General features: G+C 55.4%; 1 protein-coding gene across 3 annotated transcripts; it reads left to right on the forward strand.

Annotated features, from left to right (window-relative positions):
- The first annotated feature begins 7148 nt into the window (after positions 1–7148).
- On the forward strand, positions 7149–26237 carry MAN2A2 (mannosidase alpha class 2A member 2). Of its 3 annotated transcripts, none has more exons than XM_070494911.1 (23): positions 7149–7300; positions 9053–9202; positions 9792–10028; positions 10100–10244; positions 10358–10529; positions 10977–11104; positions 11299–11472; positions 11864–12050; positions 14177–14354; positions 14654–14856; positions 15062–15244; positions 15418–15532; positions 15775–15842; positions 16001–16166; positions 16672–16908; positions 17121–17243; positions 17562–17676; positions 17964–18097; positions 18304–18445; positions 20601–20734; positions 22631–22825; positions 22989–23099; positions 23583–26237. In XM_070494911.1, exons 2-23 carry the CDS (start codon positions 9071–9073, stop codon positions 23733–23735), a joined length of 3432 nt encoding a protein of 1143 aa, XP_070351012.1. In that variant the 5' UTR covers positions 7149–7300; positions 9053–9070; the 3' UTR covers positions 23736–26237. The 3 variants fall into 3 exon arrangements, with proteins under 3 accessions (XP_070351012.1, XP_014698084.2, XP_044616991.2); XM_014842598.3 differs by having other exon boundaries at positions 7150–7300; positions 9771–10028; XM_044761056.2 differs by lacking the exon at positions 7149–7300 and adding an exon at positions 7628–7769 and having other exon boundaries at positions 9771–10028.
- Positions 26238–26559: the final 322 nt, after the last annotated feature.

The following is a 26559-nucleotide window of genomic DNA, read 5'->3' on the forward strand; positions in this document are numbered from 1 at the left end:
CGCTCCCATTGCAACAGCTAGGAGGAAACCAAGAAGACGAAAGCCATCATTTTTAAAGAGAATGGAGAGTGGCGGAAGAAATAAGGACCGGACGAACTAAGATTCCAGGGAGGAAAAAGCCTCTCCCAGGTGAACTGATGCTGGGTGGCTCTTTTCTTCTGAGAGATGTGCTGATTTGGGACGGCTCTGACGATCAGGATTTCCCCAAATCGAGAGACGACTGGGGAAAAGAGAAATGAAGTTTCTGGTGCAGGCAGGGAGCCAGAGGAGGCTGGAATGTGAAGGGAGTGTTCCCCACGGAGCGTTTGCTGAGTTCTGGAGCAGTGCAGGCAACTGGGACGGGGCTGGGCTGGAGAGGCAAGGCCCGGGCGTGCAGTGTCTGGAGAGAGGGGGCCTGAAACAGACAAATAGCTAGTTCACCCTGCGAGATATTGGCCAGATTTGAACCCTGTGGATTGGGAGGCTAAAGAGCTAACCTCAGAGTCTCTGAAGAGAAGAATTTGAAGAGCTCAGACAGAGACTGGCCAGGCTCTCAACCCCAAATCTGCTCCGAGGGAACAGAGACGATCCAGAGGAGGACTGAGTTTCAGCAAAACTATAACTCAGTTCAGTACTTGATTACATTGAGATGACCAGCTCCTCTGGGAGCCTACAGGGAGGTATGGAGAAGAATAATCTTTTACCCTTCTTTTATAACCAATATGCAGTACACAAATATTCTAAAACATGCAAAAAAGGGAGAATAATGGGGCTAATACACAAGAGAAAAAAATAAACAACAGAAGCAGACCCACAGATGATCCAGATAGTGGAGTTGGCAGAAAAAGATTTGAAAATAACTATGCTTGAGTCTGGCCCCATGGCCAAGTGGTTAAGTTTGTGCGCTCCACTTCGGCGGCCCAGGGTTTTGCTGGTTTGGATCCTGGGCGCAGACATGGCACTGCTCGTCAGGCCATACTGATGCGGTATCCCACATGCCACAACTAGAAGGACCCACAATTAAAATATACAACCATGTACTGGGGGTATTTGGAAAGAAAAAGCAGAAAGAAAAAAATAGATAAGGACCTCTTTATTAGAAAATAAAATAAAATAATAACTATGCTTAATATGTTAAATGAAGAAAAAGGTGGACAAAATAGATGCAAATAGAGAATTTCAACAGGACTGGAAGCTATTTAAAAAGAATCAGGGGCTGGCCCCGTGGCCGAATGGTTAAGTTCACGCGCTCTGCTGCAGGCGGCTCAGTGTTTCATTGGTTTGAATCCTGGGCGTGGACATGGCGCTGCTCATCAAACCACGCTGAGGCAGCGTCCCACATGCCACAACTAGAAGGAACCACAACGAAGAATATACAACTATGTACTGGGGGGCTTTGGAGAGAAAAAGGAAAAAAATAATAAAATCTTTAAAAAAAAAGCAAAAGAAAAAGAATCAAAGGAGGAGGTAGAACTGAAAAATACCATTTCTTAGGGCTGGCCCAGTGATGTAGTGATTAAGTTTATGCACTCTGCTTTGACAGCCCAGGGTTTGCCAGTTCAGATCCTGGGTGCGGACCTACACACCACTCATCACGCCATGCTGTGGTGGCATCCCACATAAAAGAACTAGAAGGACTTGCAACTAGGATATACAACTATGTACGGGGGCTTTGGGGAGAGAAAAGAGGAAGATTGGCAACAGATGTTATCTCAAGGCCAATCTTCCTTACAAAAAAAAATTTCTGAAGTTACAAACTCATTGGATAGGTTTCATAAAAATTCATAGAACTAAAGGATAAAGTCACAATCATAGTTAAGAGACCAGACACAGCAGAAGAAGGGCTGCTGAACATGAACATAGATTAATAGACGATATCTAAACTGAAGTATAGAGAGAACAAAAAAAGAATGGAAAGAACAGAGCCTAAGAAACGTGGAAGTCCAATATATGAGTAATTGAAAATCTGAAAGAAGAAAGAGAAGTTAGCATCAGAATAAACTGGAAATGACCCAAATGTCTATACAGCAATAAAAAAGACAAACCACTGATGCATGCATGAACACTGATAAATCTCAAGGGCGTGCTGAAGAAACCAGACATGAAAGAGTGCGTACTTATGATTCCATTTTATGAAGCTGAAGAACAGGCAAAAGTAAGCTATAGAGAAGTCAAAATAGTGGTTATGTCTGGGGGTACTGATGGCAAAAGTGTGAGAGCACGGGGCAAGACTCCTGCCCTGGTGTCCTTGCCACCTTGTGTGTCTCTACATAGGCCATGGGACAAGGATAGAGCAGTGTGGCTTGTCTTGAGAGAACGTGCTACCATTATTTATAGAGTCAGGGGACGTACACAGCCTAGGGAGGAGCCCCCCTATCTTGGAGGAGTCTACCACAAGGCCATTTCTCATTCATCTTCATAGTTTCAGCCCAGCGAAGGGCTTTCCATCTGGCCCCTCCCCTTGGAGAGTGCAGCCAAGGCCATACAACTGCTTGGCTGTAGTGAGAGTTGGCTCCTAACCACAGAGTGACCTACCACCGTGCCTCCTGTCATCTGGTCCCTCCAGATCAGTGCCATCCTATGGGATGAGGTATGTGAGAGGTTGACACCATGCTGGTCTTGCTTTTTCTGCCTGGATCCACTAGGGCTTGTCGTCTGTCTGGCTGAGGCTGTGGAAGTGTGGCAGGCGCACCTAGCGGCTGCATAGTGATTCTTGTGGCCCTGTTAGCTGCCATACTGCGCTTAGGGACTGCTTGACCACTTGACCAATTTGGCACTTAATGATGGGCTGATAAGGTCATAATCCCCTTTTAGAGAAGAGACAGGGCTCTGGACTGTCAGGTTAAGTATGGGATAGCATTCTGGTGGACTGAGTGTCCACTAAGTGCCCACTCAGTGCTGAGGTGTTTGGTGACATGAGAGACAAGTCTCTGGTCCCCAGTGAGCTCCATTGGTGTTTAGAGTAAGAAATCAAAGAGGGAGGGTCTTGCAGAGCTAAAGAAAGCATACAGTGGTATTGCTCACAGCAGGTGACTACAAATAGAACACTACCAGGTGATCAGGGGCAGTCCACCACTCAGAAATGTACTGAGATCCACTCTTAAAATGAGTGAGAGAGAAGGGAAATCAGAGATAGATTTGGACAAAAGTCCAATGAAACCACAGAAGCATGGCTCATCCAACTAGCAAATGAGGGTGCTGTGTCAGTTCTGCTGGATGACAAGGAATGGAAGTCATTAGGGTGCTTAACAACTGATCCTATGCTCCAAGCCACTTTGGCCACAACCACTCTGGCCAGTGAGAGGGATATGGAGGAGGAAGATACAGAGATAAATCAGGGCTCATTGCAGTGGGTCTTTACAACTAGGGGGAAACAGTGGCCTAATCCAAGATGAAGTTCTGTCATCTGATAAGCACCCTTGGACAGTATCGGGAGAGGCTGTCACTTCCTTTTAGTCTGCTGTGACCTCAGCCTGGATTCATATCAGAGATCATGAGTGCCCCGATGAAGAAAAAGTCACCCAGAGTCAGATTAAACATTTGCTCGACACCACCAGGCTATGGGCGAAACTGAATCTTCTCTTGCTCTCTGGGGATGTCTCTGGGAGACGTCTCTGCTCTGTAGACCCTGTTTGAGTGGCAATTAGTGACTGAGAGACTACGGTGTTTTTTTATCATGACGTCCTCGTTTGGGGATGAGGCTGGAGTGAAAACACCAGTGAAGTGGGGGTTGGCCAACAAGCATTTATCATTAAAGGGGAATGGTACATCCAAGAATGGAGTAAGGCATTAATGGAATCTCCTTCCTGCACGAAAGGATGCCCGGGTATGAGGCGCGGCTATCCCAGAGGCAGAGTCTGTGTCAGCACCTTGGATTTCTTGGGGTCCTCAGTACACTGATGTCCCTCAGGACCAAGTTAACGGCCAATGCAGGGCACTGAACTGCTGAGGCTGTGCAACCACAGAGAGCACAGGTTAAAATTTTGCATGGAAAAGGGTGCTCCACACAATATGCAGAGTTGCTGGCTATGGTGCTCGCCCTGGAAAACACTGCTCATAATGCGCCTTGCTACATTTCACTGACCCCCGGGCAGCAGCCAGTGGACTGGCAGTCTGGCATCTGGCAGCAGGACAACTGGATCATTAAGTCCTAACCCCCGTAGGAAGAGCGTTATGGCAACAGACTGTGTGGGACACACGTCCCCTGTTCACAACCCATGGGGATTGTGATGGTTACTTTATATGCCAACTAGGCTGAGCCACGGTGCCCAGATATATAGTCAAATATTATTCTGGATGTTTCTGTGACGGTGTTTTTGGTTGAAATTAACATTTAAATCAGTGGACTTTGAGTAAGGCAGATTGCTCTCCATAACGTGGGTGGGCCTCATCCCACCAGCTAACGGCCTAAATAGAACAAAGACTGACCTCCCCCAAGCGAGAGAGATTCCGCAGCAGATGCCCTTCAGACCAACTGGAGCATCGGCTCTTCTCTGGTCTCCAGCATCCTGGCCTACCCTCCAGATTTTGGACTTGCCAGTCTCCATAATCGCATGAGCCCATTCCTTAAAATAAATCTTTCCGGATATATACACATCCTATTGATTCTTCTTTGGAGAATCCTGACTAATAGAAGGATGCCCATGGAAAATGATCCTGTGACTGTGAACATCAGTGGAACCATCAAGCTGGTCAGAACTGTAGAGCCCAGGTAAGAACCACAGCCGCCTGCAACACTATCCACAGTACCTGGCAGGCCATCTGTAGTCCAGGGCCTGGCTGATGTGCCTGCACTACTAGCCACTCAGTGGAGTGGCAGAGAGAACTCTGGGGCACTGAACCTGCCTGGTCCTGACAAATGGATTATACGGGCCTTCTGCTTTCCCCTCAGGGGTACCACTGGGCATTGACTGCAGTTTTCCGGGTGTGGCACAGTAGTTCCCAACTGCACAGTGGATGTGGGCCGTACTACTCAAGAACTCCCAAAGGGGCTATGTTGCATATTTGGGTTCTCCAAACACATCCCATCAGAGAATGGTGCCGCCTTTATAGCCAAGAGTACTCCACACTGGGGCATTCCCCGGACATTTCCTGCCCTGTATCACCCACAGGCGGCAGGTGCCAGCAAAAGATGGAATGCGCTCTTAAAGGAGAAGCTAAAATACATAAGTAGACAACCCAACTCAGCTGCCGGTGGAGCGCACACTCGAGGCAAGGCAGCGGGTATTCTAAAGGTGACGGTTCCGCGGAAGGGTGGTTCTCACCTGGACAGAGTGTTCAACTATAAGGTTGGGAGGGAGAGAAGAGGCCCCAACTGGCTATAAGAGACTCAAACCACATATTTAGTCCTTCCTGCCCTTCATTTTTTCCTCTCTTGCCTGCCTCCAGGAAATCAGGCTAATGGAAGAGCAAAGAAGAGCTGGGGGTGGGAGAGTCTAACCGGATGCTGCTTCCACCCTGCTTAGGCCTGTGCAGATCAGGCTATACTTGCCTGCCAGACACCAGTCAGTCTAAACCCTAGTGTAAGTGGGGACAGACGATTGTATTGCCCCGGGCTTGTGCTGGCCACTCAGAGCAGCACGTACGCGGCAGCCAACACCTCTTGCTGCGCTTGGAGTGACAAATCAGGACAAGCGGAGTGATCCCTCTCGACTCATAATCAGGCTGGCTCTACGGCCGATCTCCAGGGGCATCTGGGACATAATGGTTTGGTTCTGGGTGGGGAGCCAAGTCTGACCATCCTGCTGGAAGGCATAATTGCAGTCATTGTTGTCTAATGTTGCTTAAGACAAACAGAAAGGATTTAGTCCAAGCTCCCATCAGGACAATTAATTGAGCTATCTGATAGGGTGGCTTATGCTCCTGAAAATAGTTCTTAGCTAGATACATGAAATGTTGGAGCGGCGGGAGATGAAGTCCTAGGAAGCGGGCACAACGCCCTGACACCCTTGCACGGCTCCCTGTAGGCCACGTAGGCAAGGCTTGCCCACAGTCCAGCCCAAGTCTCAGCAGAACGCACTACCATTCCTCCTGCAACATGTGCCCCAGGATTCCCACTGGGACAAGAGGGGACAGGCAGCCTGGTGAGGAGCCGCCCTGTCTTGTGGGAGATGGCTGAGAAGCCATTTCCCGTCCATCTTCCTGATTTCAGTCGAGTGTAGGCTTTCTGCCTTGCCCCACCCCGCACTTAGAGTGCAGCTGCTGGCCGTCAAAGTGTCACTGCAATTGGGAGTTGGCTCCCTCCCCACAGAGACACCTATCACCATGCCGCCTGTCATCTGGTCCTTCCTGTTCAGTGCTCTCCTGTGACTAGGGAAAGCTGACACCAAGCTGGTCTTGTTTTTCCTATCTGTATGAGTCATAAGCTGTCTGAACCCATTGAGGGTTGTTGTCTCCTCCCTGGCCAAGTCTGGGGAAGAGTGGCAGGCCTGCTAGCGGCTGCACAGCGATCCTTGTGGCCCTGTTAACCAGCACGCTGTGCCTCTTGACAGAGGGGGACATTCTGGGGTGACAGGAATGAATGTTCTATGTTTTGATGTGAGTGGTGGTTATAATTGCATATACATTTACTAAAACTCATCAAACTGTACACTACACGTGCCACGTACTATAAGTTATAGCTCAATTAAAAAAGGAAAAAGAACTACCAGAGAATCAACAAGAGCTCTTGAAAATTAAGATTATGATTGCCAAAATGAAAAATCCAACAGAAGGGTCGGAAGAGGGGCCGGCCAGTGGCCAGTGGTTAAGTTCGCTGGCTCCGCTCTGGCGGCCCAGAGTTCCGCCAATTTGGATCCTGGGTGCAGACATGGCACTGCTCATCAAGCCCTCTGAGGTGGTGTCCCACATGCCACAACTAGAAGGATACACAACTAAAATATACAACTATGTACTGGGGGTTTTGGGGAGAAGGAGGAGAAAGAAGGGAAGAAGGAAAAGGAAGGAAGGAAGGGAAACCTCGCGGCTGCGCATTGTCCTAAGGTAATAATTTAAAAAGAAGACGAATGTGGGATTCACGGAGATGTTCACTGCGGGACGGCTTATTATGCTGCAAAATTATAAACAATCCAGATGCCCAGTAAAAGGAGAACCACCAGGAAATTTAAGATATGTCACTCACTGGGTGGCAGGCACGGAAGGGGAAGCGGTTAACACACCGGACCGACAGGGGGCAGCACCCCTTCGCCTAGGGAGCGCGACTGCATCCAACGGAGGATACCCAGAGCAGAACCGGGCGGGGCCCGGGAAGCGCGCTCCTCCGTGCAGCTGGGGAAATGGAGCGGGGACGCCGCTACTGCTGCTGGATAAGGCGCTTACTCTCGTAAGATTCAGGAGAGAGAAAGTTGCACGCCGCTCGCCGAGGCTCCACAGCTCGCGGAGGCCGGGGCCCGGGCTGCGGCTGCGCACTGCGGACGGGGGTGGGCGCCCGGGGCCGGACGCGGGAGGCGCGGGAGGCCTGCCCGCGGGAGTGGAGCCGGGCGGGGCGGCGGGCCCAGCTCCTCGCGCCTGCTTGGCGGGACGCCCCGCGGGCGGGGCCGGGGCGGCGCGCCTGTCCCCGCCCCGCGCGCTGCTCGGCCCGGCGGCCGCGAGAGGCCGGCAACGGCGAGCGGGGCGCAGAGGAGCACGCGGGCGGCCAGGCCCCGCGGGACCGCGGCTGCGGCGCGCCGAGCCGGGGGCGGGCGCCTGCCGTCGCCTGCGTCGCTGCCTCCGCGCAGGCCGCCGGCCCGGGCATGTGACGGGCGCAGCTCGGCCAGCGGGGCCCGGGGCGGCGCGGAAGCCTGCCGCAGACGGTAAGGCGCGGGGGAGCCCAGGGGCCCGGCCGCGTTCGGGCCTGGGCGGCAGGAGCGCGGGCGGCGCCGCGGGGTCGGAGGCGGCCCGAGCTCCCGCACCCGGCAGTTGTCGCTTGGTCGCCGGGGCCGGCAGCATCGGGGAGGGGGCTGGGCCGGCGGGCGGACAGGCTGCGGCAGACCCGGCGGCAGGTGCCTGCCCTCCCTGCGACCCCTCTCTCTCCCCAGCTCCACCCGCTTTGGCCGGGACCCTGCCTCCAAGGGCTAAAAATATTGCCCGGAGGCTCCCGGGGCAGAATCAGATCGCGCTAAGTAGGGCACGACGCGCGCGGAGGCGACAGAGCTCATCGGCCCCAGGGCCCGGGAAGGCTGGGAGCGGCGGCTCCCTCCCACGCTCGGCCCAGCAGCGGGCGGCCTCACTCTGCCGCCGACGAGGCCAGTGGGGCCCGCGGGCGATGGCAGTGGGCGCTGGTCCTCTGAAGTTGCCCCAGAACGGAGTCGCTGTGCCTACCTAGAGGATCTTCACCATCAGTCGCTGCCGGCTTCCTAGGGGGTCCCCTAAATGCTCTACAAGCAGAGGCTGAAAGTTACCCACGGCAGGAGTCAGAATTAACAGGGAAAAGATGTAGGATTCGCTCAATGTTGGAAACATGAGCTGCCGCTGCTGCTTCTGTAATTCATTCTGTTTCTTAATGAGAGAGGAGCCGTGCCAGGCACTGTCTCTGCTGAGTACCAGTCTGATCCAAGAGGGCGGGAAGAGAGGCTTCCCTGTCAGTCTCTTTGATTTATACTTTTAAAATCAAAATAGATACCAGTTTGTTCCTCTGAAACTAGAAGCTTGTGGCAGTGGAGGCTGGACACCCACCTCCTTTGACTGGCTGTGTCTTTCTTGTAGGCAAGCTCTGTGGGCAGAGGTTGTGTGGGGAACTCTGGAATCAGAGCTGAGAAATTTGTCATCCAGTCGTGTTTTTATAGCATCAGCCTGGGAGAGAGAGCATCGTCTCCGCCCTAGGGGCATAGCTGCTACTGGGAACAGGCAGGACCAGCCTCAGATGTGCTATTTATGTGACCTTTCTTTGTCTCGGCAACGGGAATAAGAGCCAGGTTGGGTCTGGATTCACAGCCGGTGTTGGGATGTCATGTTTAGGAGCTTGATGATCTTTGCAGTCAGGCAAATAGGTGTTCCCTGGGAGCAGGCCTCAGGAACTCATTGGGGCGTTGGGTGGAAAGACCACCAAAGGGATTTTGCCTGCTGGAGCTACATATGGTGGCGTTCCTCCTGCCAGGTGTGTGTGGCTGCCAGTATGAAGCTGAAAAAGCAGGTGACAGTGTGTGGGGCTGCTATCTTCTGTGTGGCTGTCTTCTCGCTCTATCTCATGCTGGACCGAGTGCAGCATGATCCTGCTCGACACCAGAACGGTGGCAACTTCCCCCGGGTGAGTCAGGCCTGGTTGCTAACCCCTTCATATACAAGTCGTCTGCGCTCAGGTTATCACCCCAGCTGGAGAGCCGTGTCAGCCCAGGGCAGGAACATTCCTTCCCAACAGGCAAATTTTCTAGAAACTCAGAGCTAAAAACAATGATGGCCAAAGCAAGAAGGAAGACAAAATGGCAATCTGTACTGCCGCTCTGTCCTCCTGAGTTCTTGGTGGGCATTGCTGATGGATTGCAGCCTTCTTTCCCCTGAGCATGATGCGATCCTTGTCAGCTCAGTGCTCCCGACAGGCAACAGGCAACGTGGGTTGTTGACAATAGGCCTGTGAGATGAAATCTTTCCCATCCATGAGCTGGAGAGTGAGGATGTTCCCAGCCCAGGTGGACTGTGGTCCTCAGTAGTGGTTCGCACCTCTTCCCTTCTCTGACCAGAGCCAGCCCCCAGGCTTGTGGTTCTGCCTTTGGTTGGGGATGGAGAGATCACAGTCAGGCCTCAGGTGGGGGACCCCGTGCAGAGATTCTCCCTGTAGCCTAGGAGCTGCGGGTGATTGCTTTCTGGTTTTTTGGCAGAGCCAAATTTCTGTGCTGCAGAACCGCATTGAGCAGCTGGAGCAGCTGTTAGAGGAGAACCATGAGATCATCAGCCACATCAAGGACTCTGTGCTGGAGCTGACAGCCAACGCCGAGGGCCCGCCCGCCCTGCTGCCCTACTACACAGCCAATGGCTCCTGGGTGGTGCCGCCAGAACCCCGGCCCAGCTTCTTCTCTATCTCCCCTCAGGACTGCCAGTTTGCTTTGGGGGGCCGGGGCCAGAAGCCAGAGCTGCAGGTAAGAGTTAGAGCTGGCAGGGACCTACGGTGGCCGTGGATGGGGCTCTGAGCTGCTCTCCTGCCCGGCAGATGCTGACTATATCGGAGGAGTTGCCGTTTGACAATGTGGACGGTGGCGTGTGGAAGCAAGGCTTCGACATCTCCTACAGCCCACGTGACTGGGATGCTGAAGACCTGCAGGTGTTTGTGGTGCCCCACTCTCACAATGACCCAGGTAGTGACCCCTGGGAGCTGGGGTGTGGAGTGGGCTTTCTGATGACTAAGGTAGGGGAGGGACAGTTGAAGAAGATGGTGCCATCCTCAGGGGGCCCTGTATTGGCTCCCCAGGCTGGATCAAGACCTTTGACAAGTACTACACAGAGCAGACCCAGCACATTCTCAACAGCATGGTGTCCAAGCTGCAGGAGGACCCCCGGCGGCGCTTTCTCTGGGCAGAAGTCTCCTTCTTTGCCAAGTGGTGGGACAACATCAATGCCCAAAAGAGAGCGGCAGTGCGAAGGCCAGTGCCGGTTGGGGAGATGTGGGAGGGCTACGCTCTGGGCCCTGGGGTGGGTTTGAAGGTCTCACCTGAAGTTGGGGGTGCCAAGGTGCCAGGGGAGAGGCAACGGGAACTGTGGCAGAGCTGAGGGTGACGGTAGAGGGGCCGATAATGAGAAGGCAGGAAGTGGTTTGAGGGTCACTTGTGTTAGGAGAAATCAAAGTCATGTGAGCACAAGCGAAGAGAAAGCCTGGGGCCTGGCCCTGGCAGCACAGACCGAGGTCCAGAACTCAGCAGGGCCAGGTCAGCGCGGAGGTTGGTTGGAAGGAAAGGAGGGCACATGTCTGTTCTCTTGGTCCTGGGTTCGGGTGAGCTAGCTCGGTGAGGCCAGTGTGCACAGGTCTCGGCATCTTCTGTTGGCAGGCCCGGGTCCTCGCCCCAGGCTGAGTGTTGAGTCCTTATCTCCAGGCTGGTGGGAAATGGGCAGCTGGAGATTGCAACGGGAGGCTGGGTCATGCCGGATGAGGCCAACTCCCATTACTTTGCGCTGATCGATCAGCTCATCGAGGGCCACCAGTGGCTGGAGAGAAACCTTGGTGAGTCCGGGCTCAGGAATGGAAGTCTGAGGACAGCAGGGGGCCACGATGCACAGGGATGGCAGGGGCTGTTCTTTCTAGGCTGATTCCACCAGTGTGGACCTGGTGTGATGACACGAAGGAAGCTGGGCGCCCATACCCAGAGGCTAGGCCCTGAGGTGTTCAGTGTCCCTGGCTTCCATGCCTCTGCCCAGGTGTGACCCCACGTTCGGGCTGGGCCGTGGACCCCTTTGGATACAGCCCCACCATGCCTTACCTGCTTCGCCGCGCCAACCTGACCAGCATGCTGATTCAGAGGGTGCATTATGCCATCAAGAAGCACTTTGCTGCCACCCACAGCCTGGAGTTCATGTGGAGGCAGACCTGGGGTAAGGCCAGGTAGGGTGGATGGGGTCCCAGCAGTGGTCCTTACTGGGGAAGGGCAGGGGTCTCAGTGTCCTTCAGAGCAGACCAGTAAGCACTGGTGCGGACTGCCAGAAGTGCTTTCTCCTTCAGGTTAGGTGGGGATCACGCTGACCTCTGGCCTCTGTGGGGCCTGCTGTCTGTCCTAAGGGTCTGAGCATACTGTCCCCTAGAGGAGCTGTGGGCTCCAGAGCTCCCTGTGTCCTGACCCTTGGCCTGCACATCCTCAAGTCCAGTTCGAGCCTCCCCTTTTCTCAGGGCTGCCTTGCCTGCAGCAGATCCCTCCCTCCTGGCATCCCTGTGCCCAGCTCCAGAGGCTGCCTGCTGGTGGCTGACTGCCCGGGGTGTCTCCCACAGACTCAGACTCCAGCACAGACATCTTCTGCCACATGATGCCCTTCTACAGCTATGACATTCCCCATACCTGTGGCCCGGATCCCAAGATCTGCTGCCAGTTTGATTTCAAACGTCTGCCTGGCGGGCGCATCAACTGCCCCTGGAAGGTGCCGCCCCGGGCCATCACGGAGGCAAACGTGGCCGAGAGGTATTGGCTCCAGCCCCGGCTGGGCGTGGGGGCTGTTTTCACTCCGCAGAGGAGTTGGGAGATCTGGCCTCTGATCTGGGCTCTGCTGCATGGGGGGCTTTGGGTTCCACATCTGTAAAACGGAGTGGGTTCGGTGGCGAGTTCAGGCCCATGGCAGCTGCGGTGGCAGCTGTACCAGGAGTCTCCCTGGAAAACTCGAGTGGTGCTAAGGAGCCACCCTTTCCAGAATGGTTTTATTTTCCCAAATAAGTATGTTTTCCAGTGCCCTAACAAACTGTCAAGAGCCGGTTGACTGACTCAGAGGTGACTAATTCTCAAGTTAGGGACAGTCCCTCACAACCCTTAGCTTACGATGCCTCCATTTAGCTCGGGTATCCCACCGGGGCTCCGAGTCCCCCAGGATCCTAGGTGTCCGTGCACCAGAATCCCATTCAGATGCACCTTCAGTCCCTCCCAATGGCCTCCAGCTCCAAGAAAACAGACCTGTTCCCTCTGAGAATCGTTAGGGACCCTGAGGGTGTCCCCGTTGCTGAAATCAGCCCCCTGGGAAGGTGCAGCTTAAGAGCTATCTAAAACCGCGATTTAGCCAGAACCGGACTGGCCTTAAGAATACAACAAGTTGAACTGGTTTTCATGTTTCAATACTCCAATTTCCATCATGTCCAAGAGGTGAAACGTGACCGAAAGGGAAAGAAAGTGGTCTTTTGTTTCCAGAATCCAGAAATCTAAATGCTGGTTTCAGGCAAGAATCGAGGGCAATTACAGCTTGATTTTTCTCAGAGCAGCAGCTGTGGTCCACAGATGCCAGCCCCGGTCTGCAGAGAGCAAGTCTGCGATAACTTCATTTTCTCCTTTGAAAGGCTGACTAGCCTGATAAATTAGGGGAAAATGCTATTCTAAGGAGTCCTCTCTTGAGAACAAAGCAGAGAAATATAGGCTGGACCAGTACAGTTAAGTAGATTAGTGGCTAGTTGAACTGTGACACCCATAACATGCCAATTACTAGATTGGTCTAAAAAGAGAAAGGGGCTTTAATGATATGCTACAAGGCTCTGTTTTTGTATTGATTTTACCAGTAGCTTGGATGAAAAAGACAATGTCAAATATTTGTATATAATTCCTACTGTATGCCAGGCACCATTCTAAGTGTTTAGACAAATATTAATTCATTCAGTTCACTTAAATTCTCATGATGTTATGCTGGTAGGTACTGATGTTATCCTAATTTTATAGAAGCTGAGGCCCAGAGAGGTTAAGTAACTTGCCCAAGGTCGCTCAGCTAGTGCATGTGGAGCTGGCGTTGGCGTAGTCTGGCTCCCAAGTCCAGCTCTTCACTCTGGTGCTGTGCTGCATTGCTACCTGTCAGGCAAAATGAAGCTGGAGTGTCAGAATCAGCATCCCAAAATGTCTCAACAGGTTGCGATGTGGGTTGAATCTGACCAGATAGGATTTATTAGATGTACATGTAAGCTTCCACCCTTAGCTTTAGAAGACAGAATAGGAGAGTTCAGGATGAGGAGAGAAGACCTTGCTGAGCCACATGCATGGAGAACATGGACATTAGGTCGGTGGGGTGACGGTGACCTGTGGATGCCCCGGGCCAGACTGGGAGGCATGTGGTTCTCTCTTCCCTTTGTGGGTCAGCCTACCCTGGACCCCATATTTAGCGCTGGGCCCCTTCCTCTGAGGGACACTGGCAGATGCTCAGAGAGCTGCTGGTGAGCAGATCCGAGACTGTTAAATGTGGGGACCAAAGAGAAGGAGGAACCGGGACTGTGGATCCTGAAGGGAAGCTCAGAGCAGTGCGAGCACATCTTCGATATGTCTGAAGGATAATCCTGGGGAAGGAGGAGTGATTTGTTCTGCGTGGTGTCCAAGGGCAGACCTGGAGTCAGGGAACTGAAGCCGTAAATCGCAGCCCAGCACAGGAAGAACTCTCCAGTTGCCAGAACCGTCCAGAGAACACTGGGCTCCTGGCACCAGGGGTCCCACCCCAGGAGGTGTCCACCTGCAGCTGAATGACTCCTTGATGGGCGTGTTCCAGAGGGGCCTCCCTCGGGCCGGCTCTGCTTAGCATCCTGCCACACCGAGGCTTCAGCCGGGCCCATGCGCTTTCCCGCCCGCAGGGCAGCCCTGCTCCTGGACCAGTACCGCAAGAAGTCCAGGCTGTTCCGAAGCAACGTCCTCCTGGTGCCGCTGGGCGACGACTTCCGGTACGACAAGCCCCAGGAGTGGGATGCCCAGTTCTTCAACTACCAGCGGCTCTTTGACTTCCTCAACAGCAAGCCTGACCTCCACGTGCAGGTGTGAGCGAGCGCTGAGCTGGGGAGGGGCCCTGCGTGCGTGCCACTGCCCAGCCCGCCCCGTGAGGTCCCCTGCTCCCCGCTACCCGCTCCAGAGCAGGGGTGTGGGCACGGTTTCCCTTTTGTGTCAGATTCTTTCCCGGCTCCCCAGCTTCTGTGTGAGGTCCAGAGGGGCAGGGCGCACAGGGACTGCCCTCTGTGTGGGCAGAATCCCTGCCCCTAGCCCCAGCTGCAGCTCTGAGGGCCACGATGCCCAAAGACTCTGGAACTGATGGAAGCGGGGTTTTGGGCTCCCCACAGGCCCAGTTTGGCACCGTCTCTGACTATTTTGACGCTCTGTACAAGAGGACGGGGGTGGAGCCGGGGGCCCGGCCTCCGGGGTTTCCTGTGCTGAGCGGGGACTTCTTCTCCTACGCGGACCGGGAGGACCACTACTGGACGGGCTATTACACTTCCCGGCCTTTCTACAAGAGCCTGGACCGCGTCCTCGAAGCACATCTGCGGTGAGGCCCGCCTCCTTCCAGGCCAAAGGGAGTAGAGGAAGCCTCTCGGTTTAAGGAGGGGCTGGATTGGCTCAGACAGGACTCGAGGGCACAGGGACCAAGGCAGGTGGAGCAGTGGTGGAAAGGAGGCTGGTGGGCCTTGCAGAGCAAGCACGGTACCCTGGGGAGCTGTGCAGGCAGGCGGCTGACTTCTCTCTCTGGGCAGGGGGGCAGAGATTCTGTATAGCCTGGCTGTGGCTCACGCTCGCCGCTCTGGACTGGCCAGCCAGTACCCGCTCTCGAACTTCGCCCTTCTGACGGAGGCTCGGCGCACTCTGGGGCTCTTCCAGCACCACGACGCCATCACCGGCACTGCCAAGGAGGCGGTTGTGGTGGACTATGGGGTCAGGTGGGAGCCCTTCTTTCTCCCCCATCCATTCCACACCCCTGCCCACTGTCCCAAAGAAAGGATGTGCTGGGCGGTCAGTGGGCAGGCCTGCCGAGGGCTCGTCCTGCCGCGAGGTGGACAGCCCATCTGCAGTCATCTTCCCCATGGTCCCTCTCCTGTTCCCCACCCCCCAGGCTTCTGCGCTCCCTTGTCAGCCTGAAGCAGGTAATCATTAATGCAGCTCACTATCTGGTGCTGGGGGACAAGGAGACCTACCACTTTGACCCTGAGGCGCCCTTCCTCCAAATGGTGAGCCCCGTTCCTGGGTCTGCACAGGGGCGCCCCCTGGTGCATGCAGGTCCCATCCTAAGAGCTGTGGTATGAGGGTGTTGCTCCTCTTTTCCTTCCCCGTCCTGGGGTGAAAGATATGTGCCCAGTGCATCTGGTGGTCCACATCCAGGACGGGCGGGGCAGGGGGGAAGAGGTAAGTCTCCATTGGAGCTAGGCTGAGCCTGGCGATGGTTCTTTCCTTCCTGCCTGCTTACTTCCAGGATGACACCCGCTTGAATCACGACGCCCTGCCAGAGCGCACGGTGATCCAGCTGGATTCCTCACCCAGGTGAGCCGGACCAGGCCGGATGCAGAGGCAGAGCTGCTCCTTGGCTCTCAGCCTCCTCCCACCCCACCCTGCTGACCCGCCGCAGAACCTGGCTGCCGTTCCGGCTTCCACCAACCGGGAGCAGTGGCCTCTTGGGTGAGCCCACCTTCTGCCCACAGGTATGTTGTGCTGTTCAACCCGCTGGAACAGGAGCGGCTCAGCGTGGTGTCCCTGCTGGTCAGCTCGCCCCGGGTGCGTGTCCTTTCAGAGGAGGGTCAGCCCCTGGCTGTGCAGATCAGCGCCCATTGGAGCTCTGCCACTGACATGGTCCCCGACGTCTACCAGGTGAGCTGGGGGCTCGGCAGGTGGGCCCCAGCCCTGCGTGCTAATCTTTGGCCTCTGCCCACCCACACCCACTTCCCACCCTCCTGCTCGTGGCCCTGCTTCCTCCCCAGGTTGGGGACAGGAGTCTTGGGGAGAGGGGTTGCCCAGAGGACAGTCACTCCTGGGATTTGAGTCTCTCCTTGAAAGGAAGGCGAAGTGTGGTATGGCAGTGATAATGGTAAAAATGGCGGTTATGTTTCCCCGTTGTTCACTCAACAAGTATTTACTGAAAGCTTAACGTGTGGTCACCACTTCATCGTTCTTCAAGTATCATTTGAGGCTCATGAAAGTCTGATGAGGGCCAAGTAGTATCACGCCTGCTTTCAGAGCAGGGCACAGAGGCCCCGGTGGGGCAGGCACTTGCTGACTCTTGGTAAGCGAATGCCCCAGGCCTGGGATCCCGGACCTGTGTCCGGGCCTGCTCCAGGCCATGGCCCACACTTCCCCACCCCTGCTGTGCCTGCAGGTATCTGTGCCCGTGCGCCTGCTGGCCCTGGGCCTCGGCGTGTTGCAGCTGCAGCTGGGCCTGGATGGGCACCGCACCCTGCCCTCCTCTGTGCGCGTCTACCTGCATGGCCGGCCGCTGTCCGTCAGCAGGCATGAGGCATTCCCTCTCCACGTCATTGACTCTGGCACCAGTGACTTCGCGCTCAGCAACCGCTACATGCAGGTCTGGTTTTCAGGCCTCACTGGGCTCCTCAAGGTAAAGAGCCAGGGACTGGGGGCCGGAGTGGGGCGTGGGTTGTTGGGGCTGTGCCGAGCTGCTTCCTGGCCTGTGAGCGTGCTGCCCCCTGGCTGACGGTGGACCCGGGAGTGGGCCGTCTGGGCTCCTCGGGGAAGTTTGTCCGTGCCCTCCTGGGGACAGGCCTGACATGCTGGTGTGGGGCCAGTGGTCAGGGCTGTGTTTTTTGGCAGAGCATCCGAAGGCTGGACGAGGAGCGGGAGCGCCGGGTGGACATGGAGTTCCTCGTCTACGGCACGCGCACGTCCAAAGACAAGAGTGGAGCCTACCTCTTCCTGCCTGACGGCGAGGCCCAGGTACCGAAAGGCACCTCGCCAGCCCCAGCAGCCCCTGGGTCCCCACTCGCAGGGAGGCTACGAGGAGACATTCCAGAGGCAACGAGGGGCACAGGCCTTCCTCCAGGGAGACCCCTGCTGCCAGGGCTCCTGGCCCATGCTGCCCCTGGGAAGAGGGGAGGGCTGAGAAACTGCGCCTGGGGGCTTGGGCCCGGCTTCCCGGGGGGTGTCAGGCCGGAGCCTGCTGGGACGGGCCCTTCTCCTGCCCGAGCCCAGGCTGCTGCCCCCTCGCTTTGCTCTCTGTGCTGAGGGTTGAGCTGCCACCTGCTCTTTCCCCAGCCCTATGTCCCCAAGGATCATCCCGTGCTGCGTGTCACCGAAGGCCCTTTCTTCTCGGAGGTGGTCGCCTACTACGAGCACGTCCACCAGGTGGTCCGGCTCTATAATCTGCCAGGTGCGCCCTGCAGATGAGGACAGCCAGGGAGGACGTGTGGGCTCACAGGCTGCGACATGCTCTTCCTTCTGCCCATTCTCTGTTTGTACATCTGTTCCCAACAAATGTATCATTCGAGACATTAATTCTCTTGGAGTAAAGATGGTCGAGAAATGCCCGGGAATGGCCTGGGGGGTTGGGTACAGCCGCTGCCGGCTCAGCTCGGCTCAGCCTTCTCCCAGCCCAGTTTCTCAGATGGTGGCTCATCCTCACACCTCTTGACCCTCTCTCTTTGTCCCTATGCCCAGGGGTGGAGGGGCTGTCTCTGGACATGTCGTCTCTGGTGGACATCCGGGACTATGTCAACAAGGAGCTGGCCCTGCGCATCCGCACAGACATTGACAGCCAGGGCACCTTCTTCACGGACCTCAATGGCTTTCAGGTGACTCCTGGGGCCTGTGGCCCTGGAGACCCCGTGGAGCGGGCTTGCACTGTGCTTTTTGCCACCATCATAGGCACCAGGGTGGTCTGTCCTGATGCAGAAGGGGGAAGCAGAGGCGAGAGTGATCAGGGACTCCTTCAGACTGGGGACCCCTTGGGCCCAGATGGTGCCCGGATGCCCTTCATCTGCTGGCCTTGCCCCCACAGGTGCAGCCCCGGCGGTATCTGAAGAAGCTGCCCCTGCAGGCCAACTTCTACCCCATGCCCGTCATGGCCTACATCCAGGATGCACAGAACCGCCTCACACTGCACACCGCCCAGGCACTGGGCGTCTCCAGCCTCCACGATGGTGAGTGGAGGACAGGAGCTGTGTGAGGATAAAGGAAGGGAAAGAGAAGCCCATCCCTGCCCCGAGGCCTCTCTGCTCTGCAGGCCTCCCCTCCTTCTGGTCCGCATCATGTCCATGCTGAGAGAAGGGGCGAGGCATTAGCCGTTCCCGTCTATCCCGGTCGGACGCTGGGGGAAGGCGCTGCTTGCCCTCCCCGCTCCCTGGTCCTCGTGGAGGTGACTGCGGGGCTGGGTGCCCTGTTGGACCCCTTCAAGAAGCGTTGGGGGATGGAATGGTGATTCTCAGCTGAGGAGTGCAACCCTCCTTCTCCTGGCCAGGAATGGAGTAGAGACAGTTGGAAAAGTACATTCGATGTTATAATGAAGTACTTAGCAAAGGAGAAAGATACATACTGTTTTCCTATTAATGGTCATTAAAAGAGAGAATGACATTCTTAAGAATCAAAACAAAGGCATGAGGGGGCCGGCCCTGTGGTGTAGTGATTAAGTTCGCACACTCTGCTTCAGCAGCCCAGGGTTCGTGGGGTGGGTCCTGAGCATGGACATGGCACCACTCATCAAGCCAGGCTTGATGCAGCGTCCTACATGTCAAGCGGAGGAAGATTGACACAGATTTTTTTCTCTTTTTTTTAAAGATTGGTACCTGAGCTAACGTCTGTTGCCAATCCTCTTTCTTTTTCTTCTTTTCCTGAAAGCACCCCACCACCATACATAGCTGTATATTCTAGTTGTAGGTCCTGCTTTACTGTGTGGGACACCACCTCAGCATCGCTTGATGAGTGGTGCTATGTCTGCGCCCAGGATCTGAACCAGTGAAACCCTGGGCTGCTGAAGCAGAGCATGCAAACTTAACCACTTGACCATGGGGCCAGCCTTGACACAGATGTTAGCTCAGTGACAGTCTTCTGCAAGCAAAGAGAAGAATTGGCAACGGATGTTAGCTCAGGGCCAATCTTCCTCACCACCCCCCCCCCCCAAAAAAAACAAGTGCATGAGTAACACTGGCCTGGGACTGGTCACTCGGGCAAAAGCCCAGGTGGCTCCCATATCCTCAGGGTAAAGGGGACAGTTTGCACTTGTGGCCTCTGAGGCCTTCAGCTCTTCCCTCTTTGGGACGGAGCCTTTTGCACAGGGCTGGGCCCAGAGTGCCCAGTTCAGGCCCACATTCTATGGGGGGCCGGTGGCAAGTGCAGGGGGTACCTGACTCCCGACTGGAAGGGGTGGCTCTGCTGCCCCTTCGCCCAGGATCCCCCTGGCTGTGAAACTTGCCCACAGGTTTGTCTACATCATCAACTCCTGACTGAGCCCAGTGACCCCACGTGATTCTCTCTGCTTTTCTGTGGATCAGTGTGCTAAGAAGTGATTGTTTCATATGCAAGGGCTCTGTTAGGATTTTCAGCTTTCTGTGACTTCTCAGGGTCAAAAGACTGAGGCACTGGGGAAGTCAGGATCAGGGCTGGGGCTGTGGACGGGCAGCTGGGGCTGTCTGGGTGGCCCTCATCAGGAGATGCTGGCAAACGTGCTGGGAAGAGCTGCATCCCAGCAGATGCTGGCTCTGCAGCGAGCCCTGCCCCAGCTGCTGTAACAAGGAAGCCATGGCGGTCAGCTGCCGTCACTTCCCCCAGGGCACCCCCAAGTGACGCCTCACGGAGCCACTGGCCATGCCCACCACAGCCTCCTTGTGACAAACGAGGCACGGAGCTGGCGTCTGTCCCCATCATCCCATCTGTGGAATGAGGGCAGGAGCACGTGTGTCCTAGTCACTACCGAGCCCACAGTAGCTCTGACCCCACTGCTGGGAGCCAGGTGCTGTCCCCCGTGGCCAGGCTGGGTGCCGTCCCCTGGGACCTGGGCACCGTTCCCTAGGAGCCAGGCACTGTCCCCTGCAGCCAGGCTGGGTGCTGTCCTGCCTGGGTGCCCACCAGCCCCTCTCCTGCGTGTGGTTCCTGCCAGGGTCTGCCTGCCCCGTCTGATCTCTGCGTCCTCCTCTGTGGGGTCAGCCCGCACTCAGCCCCTCCAGCTCTGGCTTGCACAGCTGCTCTCCCGCCCCAACTCACGGGCTTCTCCCTCAGGGCCTGTGGTGGCTTCTTCCTCAAACAATGCTGTCTGCTTGGGGCTGGAGTGGCAGGCCGGGGGCTCACAGTTACCTTCCCCAGGCCAGCTGGAGGTGATCTTGGACCGGCGGCTAATGCAGGATGACAACCGGGGCCTCGGCCAAGGGCTCAAGGACAACAAGAGAACCCGCAACCATTTCCGCCTCCTGTTGGAACGGCGAACCCTGGGCAGTGAGGTAAGATCCACGCCTCCCTCCCAGGGAGCCAGGCAGGCAGTCCCTGTGGGGGGCCCCAGGTTCCCAGCCTCAGGCTTGAGGAGCACACTGAAGGTGGGCACAGGATGGCTAGAGTCGGGCTGGACTCCTGGGTTGGGGCATGAGTCTGACACTATGCTGCTCCATCTCACGCAGCCTGTCGCCTGTGCCCCTCGGGCTCATCTCCCGTCTTCTTTGCCGCCCCCTTCCCCTCAGCCCCTGTGTTCCCTCACCCTCTCTCCTCAAGCCCTTCTCAGCTCCTGGCTTTCTTTGCCCCCACCAGCCTGGCAGCCATGTTTAGGGCCTTGATCTTTCACAGCAGCAGGAGCAATAGTGAGAGGTGAGGGGGGTGAGGTCCAGCAGCTAGGGGGCAATCTGCTATTAGCGAGTTGTAACCGCAGCTGGCGCCTGCGGAGGCCAGAGCCTGCCACTCGATCCTGTGTCTGTAGCTCCTTCACTCACAAGTAGACCCCAAGCCCCCGCTGTGCTGTAAGGACCCAGAGGGACACAGACGCTTAAGATACTGGCTCTGCTCTCTAGGAAGTTACCTGTGAGTGGGGGTGGGGACATGCTACGTGTGTAAAAATACAAGGTAGAAAATGTTCTGTCCACTGGCCCTGAGGAGTGAGAGGACACTGGGCCAAGGGGATCAAGGACAGCGTCCTGGAGGAGGTGCCGGCCAAGCGTGGCTTTGATGAGTGGGGTCTGATCCACACACGTGACCCAAGGCACAGGGTGCGAGGCAGGAAAGACAGCGTGAGTGGGGATGGCAGTGACTTCGCTCGGCTACGCTAGAGCTGCCTGTCCATGTGGCAGCCACTCGCCACACGTGGCTGTTTAAATTAATTAAAACTAAATATGAGAACAAATTCAATTCTTCATTCATACCAGCCACATTTCCAGTGTCGGTGACCACAAGTAGCTAGTAGCTACTGTATGAGTGCAGATATAGCGTATTTCCATGATTGCAGAGAGTTCTCTTGGCCATTGCTGGGCTAGCATGGAGGGTGGGATGGGGCAGACTGTCGTGGCCCTGAATGCCTGGCTGCGGAGTCCGGACTCCATCCTGGAGGCCAGTGACGGACCTGAGCAGGGAGGGACAGTGTTGGGACTCTGCCCTAAGCATGTCGTGCTGACTGCAGGGAGTGGGCTGGACCGTCAGGAAGGGGCACTGCGGGCAGGGGCGACAGTCTAAAGGCTGTTCAAGCAGGAAGTGTTGGTGGCTTGCTCCAAGCCCTGGGAGGGAGAAGGTGCAGAGGTGAGGGCACTGCCGAGGTGAGACTGGAGATCACAGCAGAGGGAATTGAGAGATTTGGGGCAATTGGAATTCCAGAAGGGTGGCGCTAAGGACAGAAATCCTGAATATGGACAAGTAGCTGCCTTGGAGGACGGTTCAGCTAGGCCTGTGAGCCCGACGTCCAGGACAGTCATCCAAGGAGTGGTCCTCAGTCGGCACAGCTGTAGGGACCACTGGGCCCGAGAATCAGAGCTGGCCCCGTGGATGAGGGATCACACTTGAAACCACAGGATTCCTCCAAGTACTTTCTCCGTCAGAGCACATTCTCCACGTGAAGCACACGTCTGTCGTCCTCTCATCCCCGCACTGAGATCGCCCTCTGTGACGGGAGAGGTTGCTGATGGGAGTGTGTTGCTCAGGATAGTGTTAGGGAAGCAAAAACCCACCAGAAGTAGAGGAGGGAGGGCCTGGTGAAATCGCCCTTTCCAGGTTGTGTGAGATGGGAAGGGTCCTGGAGCCAGCCCCCCCGAGTCCAGACTCCTCAGTGAAGCACTTTCCAAAGGAACTGACACAGCCGTGCTTCCCTGCTCGCCCCTCACCCCGGCTCCGCTCCCTCACCCACATCTCCGCCCATCTTGCAGGTCCCAGATAGCCACTCCACCAGCTACCCATCCCTCCTCAGCCACCTGACCTCCATGTACCTGAACACCCCAGCGCTGGCCCTGCCCGTGGCCAAGAGGCAGCTCCCGGCCCCTGGCCTGCGCTCCTTCCATCCTCTGGCTTCCTCGCTGCCCTGTGACTTCCACCTGGTCAACCTGCGTACGCTCCAGGCTGAGGTGAGTGTCCCGCTCTGCTCTGCATCTCCAGGACCAAATTCTCGCCTTTCCTCACCCAGTCGCCTCCCTGTCCCAGTCCTGCCTTCTGGGCAGAGGTGCTGCTGCCCTGCGGGCTCTGAGGGGCACCCCCACCACCCTGCCCTTTGTTCTGTCTGTGCTCCAGGAGGATGCTTTGCCCTCGGCAGAGACTGCCCTCATCTTACACCGCAAGGGGTTTGACTGTGGTCTTGAGGCCAAGAACCTGGGCTTCAACTGTACCACAAGCCAAGGCAAGGTGAGCAGCCCAGTCGGTGCAGGGAGCCCCTGCTGAGAGCAGGGTAGGGAAGGGGTGCCCCAGGATGGCCGGTGGGAGGGCTTGGTGAGACTGCAGTGAGGCGGGACATCGAGGGGGTCACTCTGGGGCTGTTTAGAGAGAAAGGGGGAGGCTGTTGACGTGTTTTCAGAGCTACTGGGCGTACAACTGGAGAACCTCTGTTCCATGAGTAGGGACCTCCATCAAACAAAGTAGAAAATGCCAGAAATGAAAACCCAAAGCCCCTACGCTGTGGTTTTGTAAGCTCTAGTTGTCGTTGAAGCCAGCACTGATAAATGCCTCCACACACCGGGTCCTCTGTGGGCGCCAGCGACTCAGGAGTGAACGAGGACGTGGTCCCTGTCCTCAGAGAGCTCCCAGCTCAGGGCAGCGGTTCACACCCCAGGTTACGTGGAGGAGCTACGTCCCCCCCGGCACAGCCCTGCCCTTCTCTCCTCTCCACAGGTGGCCCTGGGGAGCCTTTTCCATGGCCTGGACGTGGGTTTCCTGCAGCCAACCTCCTTGACATTACTGTACCCTCTGGCCTCGCCCTCCAACAGCACTGACATCTATCTGGAGCCCATGGAGATCGCCACCTTTCGCCTGCGCTTGGGCTAGGGCTTCTCGTGGCCTGCAGAGAGAGTTCATCCACAGAGACTGCTTCTTGACACAAGGTCGGGTTGGATGAGCCATACTGGGTATCCCGTCCCCATCTACCTCTCAGAACTGTGACAGCCTGGGCCCTGCTCTCATCTTCTGTTTATTGTTGCTTCTGTGCTCGGGGGCAACCCACCAGCCCGGCGCTGGGTAGACAGGGCAGATGCTGGTGAGATGCAGGAGAGGAGGCCCTTGGTCAGAGTGGGCAGGGCCGGCCTCTGCCGTGGGTTGTGAGCGGCCGCCCAGTTGGGCACAGGCTCAGGCACCCATCCTTTTCCCAAAGTGGCATGGAGGAGAAGCAGGGGCAGAAGAGGCAGGAGGGGCTGACTGCATGAGAGCCCAGCATCGGGGGCACTGTGGGCGAGAGCTGGCTCCAGGGGTCCTCTGGTTATGTAGGGACTGCGTCTCTCGCTGTGATGAGCAGGAGCAGAGTGACGGTTGGGAGGCGGGAACGGGACCCAGAGTTAGCAGTGGGGTGGAGGAGAAGGAGTTGCTGCTTTCTGTGATGGCTCCACTCTTAAGTGCTCCCTGGCCTGCACGCCCTGACTGGGGGCTCAGGAAGTGTGGCAGGAAGGACTCCTCAGAGACTCTGTCATGGCCAGAGGTCATATGACACTTCAGGTACCAAAACCCCCATCTCAAACTGGGCATTTGGTCTGTGTGTTGATTTGTGGGATGATGGCAGGGGCCTGGGGGGTCCTCCACCCTACCGACTCCCCTTTGGTTCCTGCACTCTGCACCACTGCCCCTGGAAGCTGCTTCCTATCGTGGGGCGTTGGGTCTGGCACAGGCAACCCGAGAGCTCTCGCCACCGCCCTGCAGTCCAGCCCTGAAGCTTCACCTTCGGGACGTCCTTCTACGGAAGCATTCGATTCCTCGCCCAGGACTAGGGGTGTGCAGAGTAAGTTAGGGGGCCGTGTGGCTGCTCCTCAGCCTTCATTTCAGCTTCACTTAATAGAGAAGAATTTATGATAATCCTTTAGATGCTGAAACAATACTTGGTAAAATTTAAAATCTATCCCTTATTAAAACTCTTCCTAAATTAAGGTTAGAAGGAAACATCCTAATCTACATAAAGGTCTCTATTAAACCAGCAGTTAATGGCATTTTAAAGAGCCAGACACCACAGGCGTTCCCACTGAAGTCAGAAGCTAGCCAAGGACATACCCTTATAATTTAGTGATGTCCTGGCCCCACTGACCCCTGCAGTGTGACAGATGAGGAAGAGGAGGAAGAGTAGACGGAGGAACGGCCAACCTATAAAATCTAAGAGAATGAACTTATAAAACCTGTTAAGAACATTCTGTCAGTTGACCCAAATGATCCAATATCGTGTTGCTCTAAAGATTTTGACCCTCCCCAGATCAGCCCATAAACTCAGTGTAACTCCAGTGAGGTCGGATGCTTTTTGGAATCTGACAGGTTCTGAGGTTCATCTGGAAGGGGAACACTAAGAGAATTCCGAGTGGCCATGGGCCGGGGGTGGTGCCGACTTGTCCTGCAGGGTTTCCCGAAGGACTCTCGGGCCATCCCACGTTCAGTCATGTGACCTGGAGCAGAATCAGACAAAAGCCTGAGGGCCAGAGGGAGAGCCCAGGTATCCGGGAATTTAGTACAGGATAAAGGAGTATTTTAAGTAGGGGGGGAAGATGGGTTATTTTTAATAAATAGTACTTTAAGACCATTGGCTCTCTATTAAACTAAGAGATTTCTACCTCACCGTTTCCACAAAAATTAGTTCCTGAGGGAAAAACACAAAGTTAAATACAAAATTACTGAAGAAATATAGGATATTTTTATACCTCTGGGGTGGGAAGTTCTGTTCTAAAACATAACATGAAACCTAAAAGATACATAGTAAGGGAAAAGATAAACAGATTTCACCACAAAAAAATACTGAGAGTTTCTGTGTGATGGAAAACATCAAGGTTAAAACACAAATGATAGACTTGGGAGAAATTATCTGCAGCACTTAAAAAATTGGTGAGTATAATGACTAGGAGAAAAGCTTGCTTTGGGTCCTTAGAGAAAGTCACTGGGGCCTTCTAAGCAGCTACCTAAAGACTCAAGAGTGACACGGCTGAGTTCTTGCAGATCATTCAGGGTCGTCGCTGCCGGCATCAGGCCAGGGCACATGGAATCCCGTCTGTATCATAGTGGAAGAAACAAGCTGATCAGTGTGAAGTGCTTAGTGCCTGGTACATATGAGAGCTCAATAAATATGAGCCAGAATCATTTTAGTAAAGGATGCTAAGCAATTACATGATAGCAGGTGTTATTTGCTAGTATAATTTGTAATCAAATGGTAAGGAGGAATCTGTGAGCCTCCTAGAAAATTAGCAGAATAAAGGCTCTTATCTCTGGAGGTCTTAGATGTGCAATGAAATTATTTGTCTGCCAGAAACTCTCATGTTTAATTCTACACCTTGGCCTTTTAAAACAACTTAGGGCAGGGGCTGGCCCCGTGGCAGAGTGGTTAAGTTTGCGCGTTCTGCTGCAGGAGGCCCAGTGTTTCGTTGGTTCGAATCCTGGGTGCGGACATGGCACCGCTCATCAAGCCATGCTGAGGCAGCGTCCCACATGCCACAACTAGAAGGACCCACAACGAAGAATATACAACTATGTATTGGGGGGCTTTGGGGAGAAAAGGAAAAAAATAAAATCTTAGAAAAAAAAAAAAACAAAAACGACTTAGGGCAGCGTTGCTCAAGGTGTGGTCCAGAATCACCGGAATTACTTGTTGAAATTCCAGCTTTCTGGCCGGTCCTGACTAGGGCTGCTCCTT

The sequence above is a fragment of the Equus asinus genome, chromosome 2, assembly GCF_041296235.1.
Source record: "Equus asinus isolate D_3611 breed Donkey chromosome 2, EquAss-T2T_v2, whole genome shotgun sequence".
Lineage (NCBI taxonomy): Eukaryota > Metazoa > Chordata > Mammalia > Perissodactyla > Equidae > Equus > Equus asinus.

What these genes read in the sequence shown, in the direction of transcription:
- MAN2A2 (XM_014842598.3), top strand. Translation starts at nt 9,071, where the DNA reads ATGAAGCTGAAAAAGCAGGTGACAGTGTGTGGGGCTGCTATCTTCTGT. An exon ending in CATGTGGAGGCAGACCTGGG is followed by an intron (nt 11,473 to 11,863) that starts GTAAGGCCAGGT and finishes TGTCTCCCACAG; the next exon opens with ACTCAGACTCCAGCACAGAC. An exon ending in TGCGTACGCTCCAGGCTGAG is followed by an intron (nt 22,826 to 22,988) that starts GTGAGTGTCCCG and finishes TCTGTGCTCCAG; the next exon opens with GAGGATGCTTTGCCCTCGGC.